Genomic DNA, 26,520 nt, shown 5'->3' on the forward strand with positions numbered 1-26,520 from the left:
ATTGGGTTGCAATATATTTACCTAAGACGGGACCAATAGAATACTTTGATTCATTTGGATTTCCTCCAAGACATAAAGAAATAATTAATTTTATTAAAAATAATGGAGACAATTATATATATAATAAATTTCATATACAAAATATAAATAGTTTAACTTGTGGAAAATATTGTTTATTTTATATAATCTTACGTTCAAAAAAAGTTAAATTAAAAAATATTATAAATTTTTTCTTTAAAAATACTAAATATAACGAATTTATTATTTTCTATATTTTTAAAAATAAATAAATATTTTAAAAATAAAATCATGAAAACTGTTAAATTTAATGATAATATTCAAGTAAAAATTATGTATGTTTGACCATATGCCTCTAAACAAGCTAGAATATCTAACTGGCATTGGATTGTATGGGACAGACGTCTTCATGAATTTAAATGCAAACTTATCGGAGAAAATATATCGTACGTTTTGGAAAAAGAGTTTAGAGATAAAATATTTAATGAACGTTTTAATAAAATAACTTAAATATAAAAATAAAAATCAAATTTTAACAAATATAAACTTTTTGTTTTATTTCTATTAAACAATTACAAATAGGACAATTTGATATTTTTAAATTACAGTCTGTACAAGTTAATTGATGACAACATGGCAACAATACACTATTTATTTCATTTACGTAACATATTTTACATAGTAATTGGTCATTTATACATTTATTATTTGTTTCACATATTATTTGATGATTTATATTTTCATTAGTTATTTTTAAATTATTAATTTTTGAAATCAATTCTTCGAACTTGGGTAAAAGTACTTTGTTTCGCTTTTCACTTTCATGTATTTCAACACATGTTTTGATAAATGTTTGACTTTTCTTTTCGTTGAGATACTTGCATGTCGGGTAATATTTTGCATGTTCTATCCATGGATCATCACCTGGTTCCCAACAATAAAGTCCACCATTACATTCAAAGCATTTCATAATATCTTCATGGCCAACATAATATAAACCAGCATCTGCAAACCGATTGAAGTTGTTTGATATTAATTCATCTAAAACACAATTTTCAAATGAAGAAAGTCTATTTTCAAATAAATTATAATTAATATCTAGTGAATTCATTTTTAACTGTTAGAATAATGCAATTTCGCCTTCTTAAATACTATTTAATAATCTAAAAAATAAAATTATTTAATTGATTTTTATTGGTTGTTTATTTAAGGTAAACATGTTTATAATAAAGTGAAGGCTAACAACTTTTACTGTTATACATTATTATAATATAGTATAGTGTTTAATGCAATGTAATGTAATTATTATTAATATAATAATTGTATAAATTTTTCGTAGAGCTTATACCATTCAATTGTTTAATTTTTTCGTAGAGCTAAGTAGACATAAATGTCTATTTTCGTAGAGCTTGTAAAAGTATACAACAATAATATTATTATTAAGAGGAAAAAAGGTAGTAATCGACACATACACACACACACACACAGGTAGTAAAAAAAATCTACCTGTTTTTTGCGCCCCCCCCCCCCGTATACTAACTTGCTATTGATTTTATACAATCGTCACATTTATTTTATTTATTAAGTACATTAAAATAAAAAATATACCGGTATTTAAAAAATAAAAATCAATATACAGTTTAAATTATATGATGATCGCACCGGTCTTATGATGTATTTTTTATGACTGTTTTTTTGTAGTTAGTTGTGTTGTTTGATGTACTGTAAGACCAGTCTCTGTGTAGGATCACTGGCTAAGAGAGAGAGAGAGAGAGAGAGAGAGAGAGAGAGAGAGAGAGAGAGAGAGAGAGAGAAAGAGAGGTTAGAAAATAAATGCAATTTCATTCACAAATTGTATCGCAAAATATATATATATATATATATCTTATATTATTAGTAAAGTATTACTAATAATAATAATAATAATATTATAAAATTTATATTTATTGTTATTACAGTACTATTACTAAAGTATTATTATTATTATTATTACTACTACTACTACTACTACTACAATGTAGTTTAATACCAATCAGATTACCAAAAATAAATAAATAATATCTTATTTTAAGTAAACAATTATTATTATGTAATTTTTTTTGACTGTACATAAGTTTTTAATATTTTTTATTATTTATATACATATTATATATATAATATTGTATATTAAACTAATCCTTTTTAAAGTAATATTTTCTTTTAAATAAAATGTTAAACATTTTTAAAAACAATTTATTTATTAGTTTTTATTTTCATACGTTTAGCATCACTAATGTATTAAATAAATATATATGTATTTATACTAAATACCAAACAAATAGTTTATACATTATTTTATTTTTTTGTTAACTAAACACACGCTAATCTTATTTAGTGCATATAATTTATATGTTTTTTTTTGAAAAAAAAACAAAAAAAAACTAAAAACAAAAAACAATAATGAATTAATTTATTAAGAAAACACTTTTTTAAAATAAATATTGTATAATGTATAACATTTTTTTTCAAACAAAAAAATATTATAATTTATTAAATACAGTATATAATGTTAAAATACAGTAAATTAACAAACACATACACACACATACATATATATACATACATACACACACATACACACACACACACACACACATACACACACATACATATATATACATACATACACATACATACACACACATACACACACATACACACACATACACACACACACACACACACACACTGTCAATGCTATTTGATAAATATCTGAATTATATATTTTATATATTAATATATATTAAGTTATTTGTATCATACATACCAATCAACCAACACATATCATATATTTATATAATATATTCATACAGTATATACAGTATTCATATCCATAATAAATTTGGTATGCAATTATAACAAACAAAATTGTTGCATATATTATAATCACATACACTAATTGAAATCAATGTTTGATTTGTGTGGTATTTATTTATCCCAATTTAGTGGGAAAAAATAAATTTAAAAAACAAAACAAAAAAACAATTGAAAAATAATTGTATGTGTAATTGTAAAAAAATTAATTAAATTAAAATAAATTGTAAATATTATAATATTTTTTGTTTGTTTGAATTTTTTTTAAACCTTACCAAAAAAATCCACACATATTTTATACATAAGTTATATACAAATTAAGCATTTATTTATTATCATAGTTTGTTAAATACATTTTATAATTATACTGTATATAATAATAACTATAGTATTATACTAAATGTTTTTTTTTGTTGAAAAAAATATATAATAGTTTTTATTCGTGTTTAGCCATTTGTTTGGCAAAAAAAAATAAATAAAATAATATATAATAATATCACAAATAAAATATTTAATACCACTTATCTTATTCAATAATCTTTTCAATTCAACAAATAATAATAATAATAATAACATATTTATATAGAGTATTATTATTAGTAGTAGTAGTAATAGTAATTATATATATATAATATAAAACAGTTTTATATTGTGTAGGTTTCTAAATATTATCAATGTTATTATTATTATTATTATTATTATTATTATTATTTTATTGGTAACAATTCAACAATGCTAAAAAACTAGAAACCCCCCCCCCATAACCCCCCTCAATTAACCCGGGTCGGATATATAGAAAAAAAATCTATTAAAAAATTATTATTATTATTATTAAAATCTTATCTATTTAATATATATAATTGATAGAAATCATGATATTGTATGTTAATAGGTCTATAATAGACTAATATGTTTTGCAATTTATAAGTGTTATTATTTTTTTGCTTTTAAATAAAAAATATTAATTTAATTTATAATAAAAATTATAAAATTTGTATGTGTGTGTGTGTGCATATTTTCAAATATTAAACAAAAAATAAATAAAATATCATTTAAAATAAAAATTGTTAAAACTTTATATATATATTGGTATTTTTTATAGTCAACTTTTACTTAAAAAATTTACACCCTATGTTGTCAAAAAAAAAAATATATATATATCATTTCAAATATCAAATGTGATATATAATTAATTGGGTAAATCAAATAAATCGTTTAAATTATTTTTTTAATAAATAAATATTTTTTTTGTATTTAAAAACTTTTACATAATTTTTTTTAATTCAAAAAACCGTTAATCAATAAATTAATGGTTTTCTAGTTTTTAGAAACTTATCATCAACAAATAATAACAATAAGCAAAAAAATAAATAAATATTTTATTAATAATGTTAGGATAGTTAGTTAGTTAAGCTTTTATTTTAATCAATTCATAATATATATATATATATATATATATATATCTTTATATTGGATAACTTTATCATATAGTTTTATCATATAGTTTTCATAGATAATCATTTTATAGTTACATTATATATATATATATATATAGATTTAAACAGAGATTATGTTTTTTGTTTTGTTATATATATACATATATATGATATATATAAATAAATGATTTGTTTATTAAAAAATATATATTTAAAAAAAGTGGACACGCCTTTTTTATAACAATACAAATAAATATAACATGTATTAATATATATATATATATATATATTATATTTTATAATTGGTATAATAATTATATTTACTATAAATCAATGCTCGCACACACACACACACACACATAAAAATTTAAAAAAAATAATAATAATATTACTCCACATATTATACTGTAATAACAAATATATTTATTCAAAAAAAAAATAAAAAATAAAATAAATAAATCATAAATAAATATATTTGGCAGTTACTCTGGATTATTATTATTATTATTATGATTATTATATTAATCTTGATATAGATCAAGGCTAACTACAAGCTAACTTAATTTTATTAATATTATTATTATTATTTAAAATCCCATATTATTATTATTTATACACATATTTAGATCATGTTATTGCAAACTAGTATTATTATTATTATTATTAATATATATTATAATTTTTTGTTTAATCCCAAAAAAATAAATATATGATAAGCCTTAAAGGTTGAAAAATTATATCAACAATTTTTTTTTATAATAATAAAACAAATTTATATTATATACAGTATACAGTATTATCCAAATAACATAACATAACACATACTGTACATGAAATATATTGTTTTTTTTAGTTTTTAATTATTGTAATATATTTATTATGTATTCAACAACAAAAAAATTGTTGTTGTTGTTGTCACTAACATAATTTAATATATATATATATAGATAAATGCTTGTTTAGCTAAATATAAATATATATATACATTATTTAAATAAATTAACTAATAAAAAATTATTAAATATAGAAAAAAATTAACATATATTCTAATTTAAGATACATAAATTTTTTTAATTTTTTTTAAAAACTTAAGTTACAGTATAATAATCATCATAATAATAATAAAACTAAATATATAAAAACATTTTATTATGTTATAAATAAATTGATTCAACAAAAAAAACCATACATTTAAATAATATACACTAAAAAATAAGTACAGTTTAGTTAGTAAATTATAATATTTTTAAAAAATTCACTATTTTTTTAGGAAATAATTTTATAGAGAATAAAAAAATGATTTAATGGTAAAACTTGTTTAACTATATATAAGATTATATATAATATATTGAATATATTTGAAAATGAGTTCAAATAAATTGTATTAACATTTTATATATATATATATATAATAAGTATGTATTTATGTCTGTCTTCTTATAATAATATAATTATAATATTTAATAAAATATTGATTTATCACAAAAAATAAGATATTTTAGATAAAAATGATAATATTTAGGGGAAAAAATTAATTTAATTATTATTATCATTATAAAAGTTATATAACAATTACAGTTAACAGTTACAAAAGCAAAATAACCTTGCAGAAAAATTGTATTTATTTTATTTATATTTCCCATGTAATATAATTAGCCTAATTTACATTACAATTTATTTAGTTTTTAAAATTTATATAAAAGCAAAATAATAGTAATAATAATAATAATGAAAACGATATAATCATTTCATTTACTAAATAAAAAAATAAATTAAATAAATTGCTTTTTAAGAACATTTTTAATTTTCAATTTCATTAAATTTTTTTCACATACATATAAAGTAAAGTATTTATTATTAAAAAACATTTTCCTTGTATAGTATAAATATAATGGGAAATAATTTAATAAATTTAATCAATAGTCTAATTATTTTAATTTCAATTTACAATTTATATAATTTCATTTTAGTTATATATTTTTTGTTGTTGATAATTTTATTATAATAATAATATTTACTATAATTATAATACATTAAGTAATTTTGTAAAATCAATTATTATTAATATATATATATATGAAAAAAATTTATTTTATCATCACTAATAATAATAATATCAATTATTTTATTTTTGTTATTAAGTATGTTATGCTAGGTTAATTCACACACACACACACACATAAATATATATAATTATTTATATTAACTATAAAAATGTTGTAAATTACCAGTTTTATTAAATGAGTTGAAATATATTATATATATATATAAATTGTGTCTAAAAAATTGAAAACTTTAAAACTTTAAAATCAAATCAACAACAACAAAAAAATTATGTGAAAACTGGAAATATGTTTCAATTAAATCAATTAAATGTGATGGATATCATATATATTTGAAAAATCAAGTTTTTAATTTAAAAAAAAAATTATTTAAAAATTTTTATTATAACAAGTATTTATTTTATTTAATTTTTTTTTCAAATATAAATCTCAATTACATTGCATTACAATTGCCATCTATAGTCATACATTGATAACATTACACAACAATTTTTATGATTTAATTTTTTGATTATATTATAATTAAATAAAATATAACTTGATTTTAACATTAAATAATTTTATTAAAAAAACAACAACCAAAAATATGTTAATTATTAAAAAATTTCTAAATAATTTAGTAGTATATTAATTTTTTGAAATAAAAAAATCTATTTAACCTAGCTAAAAAAAACTTTGATTACCTAATAAAAATATTGATATTATAATTATACTGTATATACTAATATATAAATATAAATTAGTTTAGTAATATTAAATTACATTTACATGTAATTAATTTTTAAAAAATCTATTTAACCTAGCTAACTTTGATTGCCTATAATTACAGTGTATATACAACAACAACAACAACAACAAAAATAGTATTATCAAATTACATTTACAGGTAATAAATTTTTTATTTAAAAAAAAAATTGAAACCTGTTAACTACCTAAATGTGATATTTATTTATACATATATATATAACTTTATATAAATTATTGAAATATTAGTAAAATTATTATTTATTTATTTTTTTGTTATATTCTCCTCCAAAAAAAAATAAAATAAAATAACACATCAAATAAGTTATAATGCACTTTAAATGGGACAGCAATGCATTTTTTTTATTTATTTAGTTTTGTGTGTGTGTGTAGAAAAATAACTTATATATATATATACAGTATATATATATATATATTATATATAATTTATATATATATATATATTAAGTGCTTTTAGTTCATCATATAGTTACTAATTTTGAAAATCACTTACTAATGTTATCGAACTTATAAAAAAATATATATATAAATATAAAAACTTATTTATGAGGAGAAAAAAATAATAAATTATTTTTTATTTTTTTACAAAATTATTTATTTCTCATTTTTTTCTCTACATTTTTTTTTAAAAACAAAATAAATACTTTATCATTATTATCGTCATTATTATTATTAGTAATAGTAGTAGTATTAGTAGTAATAATATTGTTTTATACTATTTTTCTATTAACAAGGTTTAGATATTTTAGATTTTATTTATTTTATATATTTTTTTGAAACCCCTATTAAATCAATTATAGCATATATTTTTGTTGTTTGTTTGTTAACAATATAATACATTTTATTGATAAAAATTCAATTTTTCGAAACATTTTTCTGGTAGTGGAAAATGGGAAATACAATTACAATAATAATAATAATAACAATAACATTAATATAGTGAACATATTGTATGTTAAAGTTTTTTTTTTACTTAATTTATTTGACATATATATATACACAGTATATATATAATATATATATATATACACACAGTATATATATAATATATATATATAGTATATAGTTTATATAATAATAATTTAGTTGTTAATATATAGTACTTTAGTGGATGATAGCTATTAATTATTAAAGGCTACTGTGTATATAACATAGTATATAATATAAATTTTATATATAGTATCTAATGTTTAAAAAATAAATTAAATCAAATAAAAATAAATTTTTAATCTTGATAATAAACTAAATGCTACTACTATTGCTACCATTACTACTACCACTACTACTACTACTACTATTAACACAATAATCATAGACACACATCACAAAATTATAGACTTTTTATTAAATATAAAATAATAATAATAATAATAATAATAATTGACTTAATGGTGTTGTTGGTCCTAATCTGTCAAATCAGTAATGCACTAAAGTTTTTATGATAAAAACATTAGAGGATTATATATATATATATATATATATATATACTGTATATATTAATAATTTTTTTTATATTAATATATTAAATTAATAAAGATTATGTTTAGCTTGATTATCATCTCATTTGTGATGTTTAAATCTAACACACATACATACACATACATACACACACATACATACACACATATACATACACACACACATACACACACATAAATACATACACACACATACACACACACACCTACATACACACACATCAACATACATACACACACACACACACACACACACACACACACACACACACACACACACACACACACACACACACACACACACACACACATGTATTTAGCAGTTATGGGAAACTTGCGGTTCCTTATTGAGGATGAGTAGTACTTTTAAACAAAAAAAAATAACATAAATCGTGACTTATTTTCATTTTTTCTAATTTATCATTAAATATATTTTATATATAAATAAGTTATATTATAATTTATCGCATATTATATAGTTTTGTATATTATTATTAGATAGTAGAGAAAAAAAAGATTCATTTATTTCATTATAACATACATTACATAGTATTTTAGTATTACATGTAATGTTTATAATCCAAAAAAAAGATTTCTATTGTATTTTTTAAAAATAAAAATTTATTATTTATTAATATATTTAATTTGGCGATGCAAATGCTAGCTAATTAATGATGATTTTAAAAACAACATTATAAATTATTATAATAATAACTATTACAATAAACTTGGCAATTGTTATTAAAAATTAATAATAATAATAATAATAAAATTTTGAAAAATTAAATTATAGATTTTAATATATAAATATATAATTTTTAAGTAAAATATAAAGTACATACATGTACATATATATATATATATATATATATATATATATATATATATATATATATATATATATATATATATATATATATATATACTAACTTACAATTATAAAAAATCACAAAAATTAACGTTAAAATTTTCTTTTTTATATTAACCTTATTTAATATTTACTAATTAAAAATATCTTCAATTTATAATTATAAAAATTATTATTATTATTAAAAAAAATTGTTCATTAACTTGAATTTTTTGTTTGTTTGTTAATATTATAATTAATGTGATTTAATTTTTTTTATAAACTAATAATAATAATAAACTTAAATTTTATATTACATATACTAAATACATATAAATAGTGTATAAATATTACTATTAAAAAACATATGTTTCTAAAATAAATCCTTGTTTTGTCGCAATTTAAAAAAAAATAATTTATTTAATTAGATTTAAATGGGATTTAAAATATTGAATTTTAGGTCTTATATTATATATATAGTATAGAAAAAAAACTATTTGATTAGATTTAAGATAAAAACAACATTTAAATATATATATATAAAAAAGTAAATTATTTACTTGTATTTGTGTACTTAATATTTAAGGTTTTTTTTTATATTTTATTAGTTCACATATAAATCACACATATATTACTGTATAATATATACTGTATATATATATATATATATATATAAAAGTGACTTTACTTTCAATTTGTAGGGCAAACCAAACAACTGAGACATACATACATACATAAAAAAAATAAACAACAGGTGCTCATCACTATTTAGTAGTGTAAATGCTATTATATTTAATTCAAATTTTTTTTTTTATTTTTTAATTAACCTAACAATTAATTATAATATTATTACTATTACTATCGATAATTTCAATGGATTAGCTTTTATATATATACAGTATTGTATTATATAATTATATACAGTATATATATATATACTAATAATGAATACAAATTAGAAAACTTATTTCAAAAGCAATTTATTTAATACAGTATTTTCACTGTATTTTAAAAAAATAATTATAATTTTTATTTTTTTTTTAATTTATGTGTTTCATAAAGCACTGATTGTAATGTAGTTTATAATCAATTATTGTTTATATAAAAAAAATTATATATTACTAGTATATAATATATCAATGGTTTTTTTGTGTTCAATATATTAGCATAATATTAAAGTATTAGATAATTTAAAAAAAAATATTTTATTAAACATATATTAAAGTTTGGTATAATTTATATTTTCATATATATTATATATATATATATTACAAATAATATATCACTTAAATCATATTTTTTCCCCCAAACAACAAAAAACTAATTAAAAAAATATTGTACATTAATTTTTTAATAAGTAATCCAATAGTTTAGAAAATTTTGTTTTAATTTTTTCAATTAATGGCATCAAAAAAAAATTATTATTAATAATTAAACTAATAATACTTATAATATTAATCCAAAAAAAAAAAATCCGGTAGCATTTATTTTTGTGGCAATAATAATAAATAAAAACAAAAAATAAGTAATAATAATAATAATAATAAATAATAGTCAGTAAATTATAAATTTTATTTTATATACTGTATATGAAAAATATTGCTTATTATTATTAGTATCAGTAAAAAAAAATGTGTGTTTTTTTGTCAACATTTTTATATAAACAATATTTATTTTTATTTTTTTTGCTGAGAAATAATATTATATATGAAAATAAAATACATTTTTCTTCCCAAAAAAAATAATATAAGAAAACATAATATCTCTCTCTCTCTCTCTCTCTCTCTCAAGAAAAATCGTAACAATAATATTACTACTAATAATAATATGATAATAATAATAATACAATTGATATGAATTTTTAAGGTTATGAAAATTGTTGGGTCACTCAATATATGGGGGGAATATTGAGGTTGAGATAGCCGTTAAACATCATTATATATTATTTTTTATATATTGTATACAATATATAAACATAATATATATATATATATATATGATATTTATATATACACTTTAAGAGATACCTACATATAATATATTTGTATTTAGGGATTATATAGTTTTGTTTCTTATTATTATTATTATTATAAATAACTAGTTATACCTTATATATATATATATAATAATTATTATCAAAAAAAAATATTTATGATAAAATTATTATTATATAATACTATAAATATGTTAACTAAAATCAAACAACAACAACAACACTGAGAATATATTACAATATAAAGTAATAATAATAATAATAAAATTTTTAAAAAAAATAAAACAAAAATATATTTATTAATGTTATTGAAGATATACTTTTTTTAATATAATATTAATACTTACCTGTCTATACACTGTAACTTATATATATTGATATTAGTATTACTATTGATTATAAATTATGCATTTATTTATTTATTTATTTTTGTTTAAATAAAAGGCAAATACAAACCAATTGCTATATTGATTACATTAAATAAAAAAATAAATATATTTTTAAATTGCTCTCAAATAACGGGTATTTTCTGTTTGTTTGAAGTGTATTATATATTTAATATACTGTTTGTATAGTATATACAATATATTTTCAATATATACAGTATATTAATATATATATATGTTGTTATATAAAATGCAGGAAATTTAGGTAAACAACAAAAAATATGTTTTTATTTTATGAATTTCATTAATAACCCAATTCTTGTAATAATAATAATAATATTAATAATAATAATAAATCGCTGGAAGTGTAGAAAACTTCATTTTATGTTAATTTATTTAAAAATTTTTTATTATTTATTTATTATTTTATTTATTTATTAATTCTACAGCATTTACAACGTCTTTATATAAAATTATATAATATTATATAATATATAAATATATTTATATTACTATAGTGTCTGTCTTATTGAGAAATTTTTTATAATCTTTTTATTTATTAATTTACATAATAATAATATTTATAAGTAATTTATTTAAATTTTAAATCTTTATATATATATATATATATATATATATATCATATTTATATTTATTTCAACAAAAAAATATATCTTATCATTTATATATCATATATATATGTTAAATATATATTAATAAATGGTAAGTATGTTTTTTTAAACAAATAAATTTGACAATAATTTGCATTTATTTTTTTATTGCACTGATAATAATTGACACAAATTATTATCAGTAAATTGTAGTACTAGTAGTAATAATAATTAATTAATTAATTAGTTAGTTAGAAATATATTATAATTAGTTATAATTAAAAATAAAACAACAACAAAAAATAGAGAGAGAGAGAGGAGGAGTATTTTAATTACTAATAATTTTAAAAAAATAACACTATTTTTCTATATATGTGTTAGTATTTAGTATTTAATTTTTAAAAAAAAATTAAATTTAATTATCATATTATATATAAACAGTATAATATATATATATCGTATTATATATATATATGCTGTATATATCATAAAAGCTTATCATAATAAGCACATTATTATTATTATTATTATTATATAATATGATGATTATTATCGGTCCATAAGCTGAATGGTGGCGAAGGCACTGAATGTAACATTTTTTTTGCCAGTAGTGCCCATATGATGGTGCATACCATTCATGGCATTGGCAGCAGCACTGGTATGTTGTTTGGCCGCTACGGCTGCTGCAGCAGCAGCGGCGGCAGCGGCAGTAGCGGCGGCGGCGACAGTGGCCTCGGAAATAGCTGCCGTCTGGTTCTTCTTGAGGACAGACTTTGCCGGATGATGTTGTTGTTGGTGATGATGATGACTAAGATGACTACTGGAACCGCTGTGATGGTCACAGCAGACACTTTCACCCGATAAGGATGAACCCTCAGAGTTTAGTGACTCGGATCGGGTAACCAAAACGTTTCGCATAATAGACATTGACTGCTGCTGACCATTATTTTTACCTCCGCCGCCGCCGCCGACAATGGATTTTGTTTGGCGACTACGATAATAATGATTATTATTATTATTATTGGACGGAAATGTGATGGCATTCAACAGCGACGACATCGGCCTATGTATGGATGTCTTAAGTCGGGTCAGTGTAGTGTCCACTGATCGCGATCGCCAATGTTTACCGCCAGCCGTAGTAGTCGTCGTCGTCGATGATGGCCTTACCGATGATCGGACAGTACGGGCAGCAGCCGTGTGGTTGTGTTGTTGTTGTTGTTGTCGTCGGCTTAGATTCAGGGCATTCAGATAGTTGTCTATACGTGTTGTGTCAAACTCGGATTCACTGGGATATTGTGGTGTCCAATATCGGTCGGCTGCCGTAGTCCTCATCATTACCATCGATGATGATGTAGTGATCACCGCTTTGTCGTTGTTGTTGTTGTTGGTCGGCATTGTCAGTGTGGCTGTTGTTGTCGATTGTGGTCTTGTCTGCGATAGTTTGGTCGCTGTTGTTGTCGGTATTGTTGTCGGTGTTGTCGTTGACTGATCACTGCTGGTCTTTGTCGGCGATAACAGTAGTGCCGGATGTCTTTGCCTGGACTGCGATGATCTCATTGTATTGTTAATGTTATTACTAATATTATGAATATTGTTTAGTATATTAGTATTAATTAGATTATTATTATTATTATTATTATTATTTAATAGATTATTATTATTATTATTATTATTAAATCCTTTTTGTTGGCAATTACTCGAAGCGACCAATATTTCCCGATTCGGGTTCGGTTTAGTCGACCGATAGACTAAATCGTCGATAATATCGCTAAAATTAATGGCCGATGATTGTTGTCTAACTATTGACTGATCACTTGTTGTGATTAATTGATCCATAATTTTTTTTGTGGTTATTATTATTATTATTAACAAAAAAATCTATTAATTTTAATATATGTGTGTAATTTAATTATTTAAATTATTTTAACTTAATAATAATATCCATATGTAATAATATATATATATATATATTGATATATTAGTTATTTTAGTTAATTCACAACACGTTTTGTCTAAAAAATTTACATAATTTTTATTACACTAATAATATAATAGTTATAATAGACATAAATTATATTTATTTTTTTTAATTCAAGCGTTCAAACTTTTGTTGCACACAATATAATCACACAAACAATTGTTTAATAATTTTTAAATATTTACTGTCAACATATATATATATATATTTTTACAAATAAAAAAACTTTTTTTATGTACCGTTAGGTTTTTTTTGCCAACAAAATAAAAACTTTTTTTGTTGATAATTATCACCAAAATAATAATTAAAAATAATTAGTCAATAAATATAATATATATCTGTATTATATATTGACTGACAAACAAGTATATGACAAAAAATAATAAATAGTTTTAAACAATTGGTTGTACACTAATAATAATAATATTAAAATAATTAATAATTACAACAATTATAATGAGATGTTAATTATATTATTATTATAACACAACACATATTTAAAGATAGAGAGATCTCATATGGCTATCGATGTGTGTCTGCATCACACAAATGGTTAGACTAATTGATGGAAAAGGATTTCCAGCTCTAGTATGTTATAGTAGTAGTAGTAGTTGTTTGTTGTTAGTGTCGATACCTTATTGAGGCTAAGCCAGTGCTACGCATGACTATCTCCACCGACCGGCAAACTTGTCTGTAAATATATATATATATATACAGTATATTATATATATAATACCTATATATATACAGTATATTAATGCCGATTGAAAATCTGATTTTTTTAAAAAAATATATTTTTCTCAATCGGATGATATAAGCAACTAAATGCAAACACACACACACACACACACACACACACACACACACACACACACACACACACACACACACACACACACATACACACACACATACATACAAACATACATACATACACACACATACATACATACATACACACACATACACACACATACACACACATACACACACATACACACACATACACACACATACACACACACATACACACACATACACACACACATACATACACACATACATACACATACACACACACATACCTGTGCTCCGTGTATATTATTACAGTATTATTATTATTATTATCTAACTGTATATATACCTGTATATATACCTGTATATATACAGGTTGTACTTAGACATGAGCGCTGCACTTACACATACTGGTGACCTAATAGTGCTGACCTAAAGACTGTGTGTCTGATGTGCTGATGATGACTGACAAGTGTTTCATACAAGGCTTATATACTTATATATATAAATACTGTATATATATATTTGGCCGCAATTTTTGAGGGCTCATCCCTCTCATCCCTAATTTTTTTTTTTTTTTTGAATCACTTTATAGTTTACCCTCTCATTCATAGATTCATTATTTTATATGATGTGATGGCTATATATGATTATAGCCTATTATTTAAGGGCATATTTAGCACCTGTATTACAATAGGAAGTCATACAGACACACACACACACACTGATAGGCAATTATTCAGCGCACACTAAATTAATTTGTTTTTTCAAAAAATATTTATTTACTAATTAATTAAATTGTGTTATTTTAGTAATTATTTTTAAAATTTAATATTTTTTTATTATTAATACAATCGTTTTTTTAAGTCTCTTATTTATTGATAATTTTTTGTTTTGAAATTTAATTAATATAATACACAAGTTTAATATATATATAAAATATAATTATAATTAATAAATATTAGGAAAATAATAATATAAATCTTTTTTTTAAAAAAAATATTGAATATTAAAAATATTAGCCTTAATAATAATTTTTTTTTTGAGGATAAATAATGCTATTATTATTATTATTATTATTATTATTATTATTACAAATAATAATATTTGTCTAACCGACTAATGGCATAATAGGCACATAAACTTTTTAAGTAATATTTTTATTATTATTATTTTCAATAATTTTGTTCATTGTTTGAACATTGGATCAAAAATTATTTTATTTTTTAAAAACTTATTTATTTTAGTAAATATTCAATTATTTATATTATTATTATTATTATATTAAATAAAATTACACCTAAATATTAATACTATTGCAAATATGCAATTTATATATATAATGTAAAGTCAAGTGTTATTTATATTGACCAAAAAAAATTGTTAAAAATAATATTATTTAGTTATATATATTTAAAAAAATTGTTAAATAATAGCAAATATCTACAAATTCAATAGTTCAATAGTTAATAATGTTTTTTAAAACAAAATAAATAAATAAATAGTAAATTTTAAGATAATATTGTTAACACCTTTTAAAAATAAATTTAAATATGTTATATATATATACTAACAAACTTATAAAAAAAATATATATATATACAGTATAAAACATATAAAAAAAATTGATAATATAAAAAACATAACTCAATAAAAAAAATGTAAATTACTATTTGATATTATATAATACAATGTTTAGTAAACTAATATCAATAAAACAAAATAAACTATATTACATGTACAGTATATTATATATTATGTATTTATACTGTATGTATGTATATATATACATAATATATATATATATTATATGCATTAATGGTTACGAAATTATTATCATTACTACTACTACTACAACCCGATAATGTTAAACACTAATTACACCAATTAGGACATCAGAAAAAAAATAAATATAAAATTAAAAAAAAAATAAAAATAAATAACCAAAAAAAAATTACAACAAAAACACATTGTTGTCGATAATTTATTTACTTTATATATTATATCAGGGTTAAGTAAGGGGGGTAGGGGGGGTAAGGCCAAAATACCCCCCCCCTAAGATCGAGAATTTGGGATTTTACCCCCCCAGACTTTTTGACCAAATTGAAAAAATTGTCGCTTAAAAACGAGGAGAAATGACCCCCCCCTAAAATTTCGGCGCCGSAGGCGCCGAAATTTTTTTTAAGTTTTTAAAAATTTTAATTAAAACTATTTTAGTATGTGTTTTTGTTTTTAAAATTTATATAAATCTAATTATTGATTATAAATAAGTAAAAAAGTTAAAATAACGTTAAAACTCATCAAAAAACATAATTTTAATTAAAATATTAAACTAAAAAATTAAAAATTACATATTTGTTGAAAAGAATAATCATATTACATTATAAATAGAAGTTTGAGATAGTTTAAGAAGTTAATAAAACAATAAATACATATATTATAAAGTTTTTATTGATAATTTTTAAAATTTTATATAAGAATTTTGAAAATATTTTCAATTTTATAATTAATATAGATAAAACTTTAACGAAAATTGAGTTAAGTAATTAGTATTCAGTCAGTATTTGTATAAAAATAACATATACCTATAACTATAAACATTAAATATTATTTAAAAAATTAATTATTTTAAAATTTAAAAATTACTAAAATACTAAAAAAACTCATTAATACTTTTATCAACTATTTTAATCTAAAATACACAGTTATTTTATTATTCGTTAAAATTTAAGTTTTTATTAATTTTTAAAATTTTTTTAAAAAATTATTTATTTTTTGTTAAAATTTAAGTTTTTATTAAGTTTTTTATTAATTTTTAATTTTTTTAATATTTTTGGAAATTTTACCTATTTTCCTGGGAATTTATACGGGAACTTATGGGAATTTTCCTTAATTTACATGGGAATATTCGGGAATTTAAGGGAATATTAGGGAATTTTCTCTGGACCCCCCCCTTGATTTTGGATTTTTGAAAAAATTGCATTTTAAAAATGCAATAAAAATCTTACCCCACCCAATACCCCCCCCCCCCCCCCCAAGATTTTTCGAGAATTTTGCAAATTTTACCCCGGTCTACCCCCCCCCCCTAAAATCCAAAACCTTGCTTAACCCTGATTATATATATATATATATACTATTATTATTTTTTTTTCTCACATATATATATAATATATAGACAGTTATTAGACAGACAGACACACATAACACAGATATTTATTTAAACAGATAATCATTTTGTCTACTAATATATACAGTACAGTTTATATATTATATAACTATGATATATATATATATATTAAAAAATGTATATAATTTTAAAAGTCCGTGTGTTTACACAGTAGTTTACACACACACACACACACACACACACACACACTACACATATTAACAGGTATTTATAATGTTATAAATTTATTTATAAATGACAGGTCAGTGATCCCAATAAAACAAAATAAATAAATATATTATTTATTTTTTTATTATTTGTGAAAAACTATACGAGAGTTTTTTGATATTTTAAAAAAAAATATATACATTATATACTGTATATACAGTATATATTTAATATATACAGTAAATATATATTGTGTATTTATATGTTATTTAATATATTTGATTTATTTATTATGTTATTTTTTTGGAAATTTTTTTTTTTGGATAATTTATTATGAAAAATATTCTGTCTTTTAAATTTGAAAAAACAGGAAAAGCAAACAAAAGTGTTTATCATTTGAAATATTTTTATATTTAGTTTTTTTTGGGGAAAAAAATTAAATATTAAATCATAGATGCGATCAAATTATGAGAGTCACATGTGGGCCAACACACACACACACACACACATACATACATACATACATACATACATACATACATACATACATACATACATACATACATACATACATACATACATACATACATACATACATACATACATACATACATACATACATACATACATACATACATACATACATACATACATACATACATACATACATACATACATACATACATACATACATACATACATACATACATACATACATACATACATACATACATACATACATACATACATACATACATACATACATACATACATACATACATACATACATACATACATACATACATACATACATACATACATACATACATACATACATACATACATACATACATACATACATACATACATACATACATACATACATACATACATACATACATACATACATACATACATACATACATACATACATACATACATACATACATACATACATACACACACACACATACACACATACATACATACATACATACATACAGTACATACACACGACCACTACTGGCGATAGATATGTGAATAACATATTAATTCATATTTTTTTAAAAATTTTTATTAATATTATTTAATCTTAATATTTATTTATTTCAACAAAAAAAACTAATAATAATAATTGTAAAACACTTTATTATTTATTTACTTTATAATAAAACAAACATTTTATTTTATGATGTAAATATTACAATATTAATTAGCTAATGTTTTTTAATAATAATAATAATAATAATATTTTAATTATATATATTTACAATATATATATATATATTAATATAATTTATATACTTAATCTAAATAACCAGAAAATTTTATAGGTGACATACTATCTAAAAAAAAATAAATAAATAAACATATATTTACATTGTAAATTTAAATATATTATTTATTTTTATTTATTTATTTTTAAAAAAAATAAATATATTTTTTAATTTTTAATATTTAACATTAGTGTATATAAATATATTTTTGTTTTTCTATGATTTAACCTGTAATTGTTATTTATTTATTTATTTTTTTGAATTAAATAAAAACATATATTTTATACATTACAGTATATTATTGTATTTATTTTTTTTTCAAATAAAAAAACCAATTTTATTAAACAATTAATTATTAGATACTTAGAAAAATTTGATATTTATTATAATTTGTTGCCCAACACCAATACATATACACATATACAGTATAAACTGTATATACAAAACACATCATTGATTTAAAATTAATTTTATTTAATAGTAATTAAATATATCGTGATTGTGCTACAAATTTTTATTTATTTTTTTTGGCTAATAGTTAATACATTTTATTTAAATGTGATTTGAAAATAATTAATATTTTTTATTTATTATTATTATTATTTTTTAGGAAAACTTTTTTTCATACACTAGAAATTTTGTTATTTATTATTATTTAAAATTATATATCATATAAAATATATTATAAATTTCAATAATATTTAATGTATATACAAAATGATTGCTCTCAGCTTAGCTAATGATACAATAAATTGTTTTATTTTTCTATCAATTTTTTATTATTATTATTATTATTAAATATATGTATAAAACTTAATTTTTTTTCATCCATATATTATATCTGTATATATACTGTATGTTATTATTATAATAAACAAACGAAAACAACAACTAATATATGTTTCATTTAAAACAAGTTTCAATAATAATAATAATAATAATAATAACACAATAATACTAATATATAAATAATATAATCAAAATTTTATTCAATTCTCAATTTATATATATATATATATTATATTCATTATATAATAACTTTCGATAAATTTTTAATTTAACAGTTCATTAATAATAATAATAATAAAAAAAATAATAATACAATAAAATCTTGATATACATGTTTGTATAAGTTAAAGGAAGTAATTATATATATATATATATACAGTATATTATATATTCAATATTATATATCAGTTATTAGTTTTTATATTCACATCATATTATTTATTAGTATTATTATTATTGTATATTAAAATTATTAATACAACAAATATATGTGATATTCAATACAAATAGTTAAATAGTTAAATGTATTGATTTTGATTTGATTTGATTTCTCTATAGATAATATATTTTTTGGTGAAATTATTTTTACTTTTTTTTGTTGTTGATATCATATATATATATATTATATTAAATACTTTAATATAAATTATATTTGTAATGATACTGTCTTTTATCTCTCAATAAAAAACTAATAATATTAATATTGATTATTATTATTACTACTAAAATATTAATAATTTTTTTTATATACTGTATATATTCATCTTTGATATTATTTAATATTAATATTTGTTTTATTGTTTTTTTTTAAATATTTATTTATCTTTATATAATTAATAGAAATAATTAACAGATAATTTCAGTTCACATAACATTATAATTAAAATTATTATTATTATTAATATAATTAGTTATTTAGTTATTTATTGTTGTTGTTGTTGAGCTTATTAAATGACCAGAAATAAATTAAAATGTTTTTTTTATTACATACTTTAGTTTATATATATATATATATACTTAATATGAAAACACAAATATTTTTTATTTCAACTAATAATCAAGTTATTATTATTATTATTAAGATATTTAATATCATTAATTTTTTTAATATATAAAAAATAAATAAATAAATAAAATTTTTTGAAAAAATTTAATCTGTATTTGTTTGCATTGATAAACTAGTAATTTAATTTATTTTTTGATTGTTATTTTAAATACAAATTAATATCAAATATCAAATATATATATAATTTTGTATTTGCATAACTATTGTTTAAAATTACTAAAACATGAATAACAAATTGATAGGAGAGAAAATAAAACCATTTATAAAATATTATACATTCATATTAAATGACAAATTGTTTAAAAAAAAAAAATAAAATAAAATCAAAAATTTATTTTTTTTAAAAATAATCAATTATATACAGTCTCATTTTTTTAAAACAACATACAATATTATGTATACAGTAACGTATATATTTATATAATACAAAAAAAACATTATGTATAATTATAATAAATGGTTTATTTTATATACATATTTTTTTATAAATATAATATATATAAATATGATATATATATATAAAATTATACTTACAATAGATATCTGACAATATAACTAAAAAAGGGGTGTATAATATATGGAGTAAAATGAGTGAGTGAGTAAAGAGAGAGAGAGAGAGAGAGAGAGAGAGAGAGAGAGAGAAAGAGAGAGAGAGAGAGAGAGAGAGAGAGAGAGAGAGAGAGAGAGAGAGAGAGAGAGAGAGAGAGAGAGAGAGAGAGAGAGAGCAATATTAAGGTGTATTAAATCGATTAATTTAATGGGCAAAACATATTATTAGTATTATTATTATTATTGCTAAAAYATATATATATATATATATATATATATATATATATATATATATAACAAGTAATAAATTGTACATAAATTTTAAATGTTTTGATATAATCTTTGAAATTTATTTATTTTTTTTCATAGAAAGAGATTAACTCTTCTATGAGATATCAAAATATAATATCAAATATTATTATTATTATTATATTAAAAGAGTGTAAGCCTTTAAGCAAATCTAAACTTTATTTTAAATTATATTAAAAAAAAAATCTAATAATAATAATAATAATTTTTAATACATACATTTAATACATACCTGTTTACTTACACGGTTGATTAAAATGTTTTTATAAAAAAAAACATATAACAATTATTATTATTATTATTATTATTATTAATAGTTAATGTTGAATATATTTAAATTTATGGCAATTACAATAAAATTAAATAATATGTGTCTATGTATGTGTGTGTCTGAATGTATTAGTGTTAAACAAAAATTAAAGATAACTTATATATATATTTAATATATAAATTGTTAGTCTATTAGATAATAAATGTATTTTATGTTAAAATGCGCGCATCACTTATGTATGTATGTATGTATAAAATGTAATGTAATATTAATGTATATAAATATGTTATCTAATATATATATATACACTGAGATAGATATAACTTATATATATATATACTGTATATGAGGTTAAACATTAAATTAAAACAAGTTTTTTAAATCAAAATAAATAAAAAACTACAACAAAAATTATACATAGAGTTCATACATAGGCTTTAGGCACTACTTATTTATATCGTATATATATATAGTATATATAATACATATATAAGTTTTATATATAATATATATATATAAATATATCTATCTATAGATTATTTGTCAAGAATTACTAGTAATTTTTTTGTGTTAATTTTATTATTATTATTATTGCAATTATTTATCATCAGTTTAACTCAATATTTTTAATTATTCAAAAAATAACTTTTTTTTGGGTTTGTTTGTCAATATATTCAATATATATATATATATATATATAGTGTAAATAGTTTAGTATTTTAGTATTTACCTTATATGGCAACTATATATATATATATATTGAAAAAAAATAAATTATATACAGTATATATATTTAATTCAAATTAATTAACTTTGGTTTTAATAAATAATAATAATAATAAAACAATTGATTAGTAATCGGTTGTATATATTGTATACAACAAAATACCTTAATTATAATATTAGTAATAATAATAATAATAATTGTAATTATAATAATTTATAAAATATCCACACAATAAAAATACAGTGAATAATCAATTAAAATATTTAGTAATTTATTTAATCAACCAAATAAATTACGGTAATAGTTTTTTCAAGCAAACTATATTTTTTTATTATTGTTTTAACTTTTTTTTAAAACAAAAAACTAAAAATAATAATAAAATTAAAAAACCAAATCGTGATGTAAAGTGTCATTGATTTCAATGCATATATTCATAGTATATATAATAATATATAATATACTGTAATATCACATAAAATATTTCAACAAAAAAAATAAAATAATATTCATTGCATTTTCAGAGCCAATAATTTTTACAAAAAAAAAATAACACAAAAAACATTATTATTATTATTTTGCTTTTGTTTTGTGTTCACAATTGTCTTCACTAATGAATTTAAATGTTTTACAAAAAAATAATAAATAAATAATAAGTTATTTTTGTGAAAAAAATAAAACTAAAATTATAAGAGACCTTCACATTTGTATTCATTAGTTAATATATGATATATATACATGTATATATATATACAGTATATAATAGTATGAAAAATATATTTATTATTATCATATTATTATTATTATTATTACAATATTTTTTATTATTATACTGTATTGTGGTTTTGTTTAGTATTGCAATATTGCTCTGAATAATAATAATAATAATAATAATAATAATAATAATAATAATAGTAATAATAAAACTATTTACCATTAATTTAATTATTTTATTTTTATTTATATATGTATAGAGAAAATAGTTTTTTTTCTAATTCAATAAATAATGCAATTTAATTATTTTCAATAATTATAATAATAATAATAATTTATGAAATAAAAATTAGTAATACAGTATAGTTTATTATTATTTACCTGTAATTTATAATATCATTTATAATCTAAAAAAATAAAAAATGTTTAACATTTGCCAAAAAATTACTTGGATTTTATATACTGTATATATATATATATATATAATTTACTGGTATTTATGCAATCTTTTGTAATTATAATTAACTAAATTGATGGTTAATAATCAAAACAATTACTTAGAGAGAGAGAGAGAGAGAGAGAGAGAGAGAGAGAGAGAGAGAGAGAGAGAGAGAGAGAGAGAGAGAGAGAGAGAGAGAGAGAGGAAAAACTAAATAAATAAAATAAAAACCAATCAATATTATGAAAAATAATTTATATGCTATATATATAATATACTATTTTTTTATATACAATATACTATATAAAGAAATTTAATATATAATTAATGATTATCATATTTTTTACTGTATGATTAATACTTAGTATGATTCAAAATTGTTAACCATTTTTTTTAATATTTATTTATTTATTTTTTATATCTCATATTATCTCATATTTTTAATTATATGATTTATTAACTAATGTTATTTTTTTGTTGTTGACTGGTATATGATATTTACATTATATTAAATATATATATAGTTTTTTTTTATCAACCGATTACTAAAAACAATTTTAATACATGTATGATAAGTATATATAAAATAAATATTATTATTTTTTTAATAAATATGTTTGTGTCAGGTAGTAAACTATTAAAAAAACAAAAAAAAATGCAAATTACCCAGCAAATATAATATTTAAGCAAAAAAAATTTAATATCAATATAAATACATGTTTGTATAAATAAAAATAAGCATAAAATTATAAACTATTTATATAGATATATATACAGATATTTAAACTTTGATAACTATTAACATTATTTTTATTAATCATTAATAATATTATTTTTTTTTGTTGATAAATATTAACTTATTTTTCTAAAATATAAAATTTTAAACATATATTTCACAACAATAATACTCTATATATTATACAGTTTATATATTTTTTTATATATATACGGTATACAAACATATGTAATATATAAAAAACACATTATTATTATTTTAAAATATTATAATATATTGTATTTTATAATAATAAAAAAATTAATATAGCATTTACTGTATGGGGGTAATTGTTATTGAATATTATTAGCATATAAACCATTCAAACAAACAAACAATAAATAAATAAATGATTTAAATGAATGAATACATAATTTTATACAATTTTTTTAAAAAAAATAACATAATATATTTAAAATCATAATAAATGATTTTATATTAAAAAATAAATTGTGGTCATTAAGGGGGAAAATATTGTATAAATAATACAAAAAATAATGTATAAATTTATTTTATTTTAAAAAAAATTAATACAATATGTGAGGCCAATGATAATGAACTACATTTCGGTCAAACAAAGCAAATGAGAGTTTAGATTATTATTTTATTTTGTATATTAATAAATAAATATTATTATTATTTTATAATATAAACAAAAAATATTAATCTTTTACACTAACATTAATGCAATTATATATAATATTTTATTGTATAATATATAATATTGTTTAGTAATGCACCACACGATTGCACATTAAATATATATATATATTTATATAATATTGTATAAATGTTTTTAATTTAGTAAATATATCAAAAATAAATATTTTTTTTTATTTGACACAATGTTTTACAAACACACTGTACATATATATAAAAGAAAAAAAATCTTTTATTTGATTATAATTTATTTTATTTAATTTTTTTTGTTGGTATTGTATTGTATTATATTTTTAAAAAAAATGACTTAACATTTATGTAGTTATTGTTTAATTAATTTTAAAAACTAATATTAAATAATATTTTTTTACTGTACATCAACCTGTAGTT

At 18.6% G+C, this 26,520-nt stretch overlaps 1 protein-coding gene across 1 annotated transcript; it reads right to left on the reverse strand.

The window, feature by feature from the left end:
* Nucleotides 1-12,999: 12,999 nt before the first annotated feature.
* LOC128953464 (uncharacterized) lies at nucleotides 13,000-14,007 on the reverse strand. Its single transcript, XM_054298945.1, has one exon. It carries the CDS (start codon nucleotides 14,005-14,007, stop codon nucleotides 13,000-13,002), a length of 1,008 nt encoding a protein of 335 aa, XP_054154920.1.
* Between the last annotated feature and the right edge of the window lie 12,513 nt (nucleotides 14,008-26,520).

This window comes from Oppia nitens, unplaced genomic scaffold, assembly GCF_028296485.1.
Source record: "Oppia nitens isolate AA-2021 unplaced genomic scaffold, nextdenovo-longstitch-racon4-pilon3 scaffold22_pilon_pilon_pilon, whole genome shotgun sequence".
Classification (NCBI taxonomy): domain Eukaryota; kingdom Metazoa; phylum Arthropoda; class Arachnida; order Sarcoptiformes; family Oppiidae; genus Oppia; species Oppia nitens.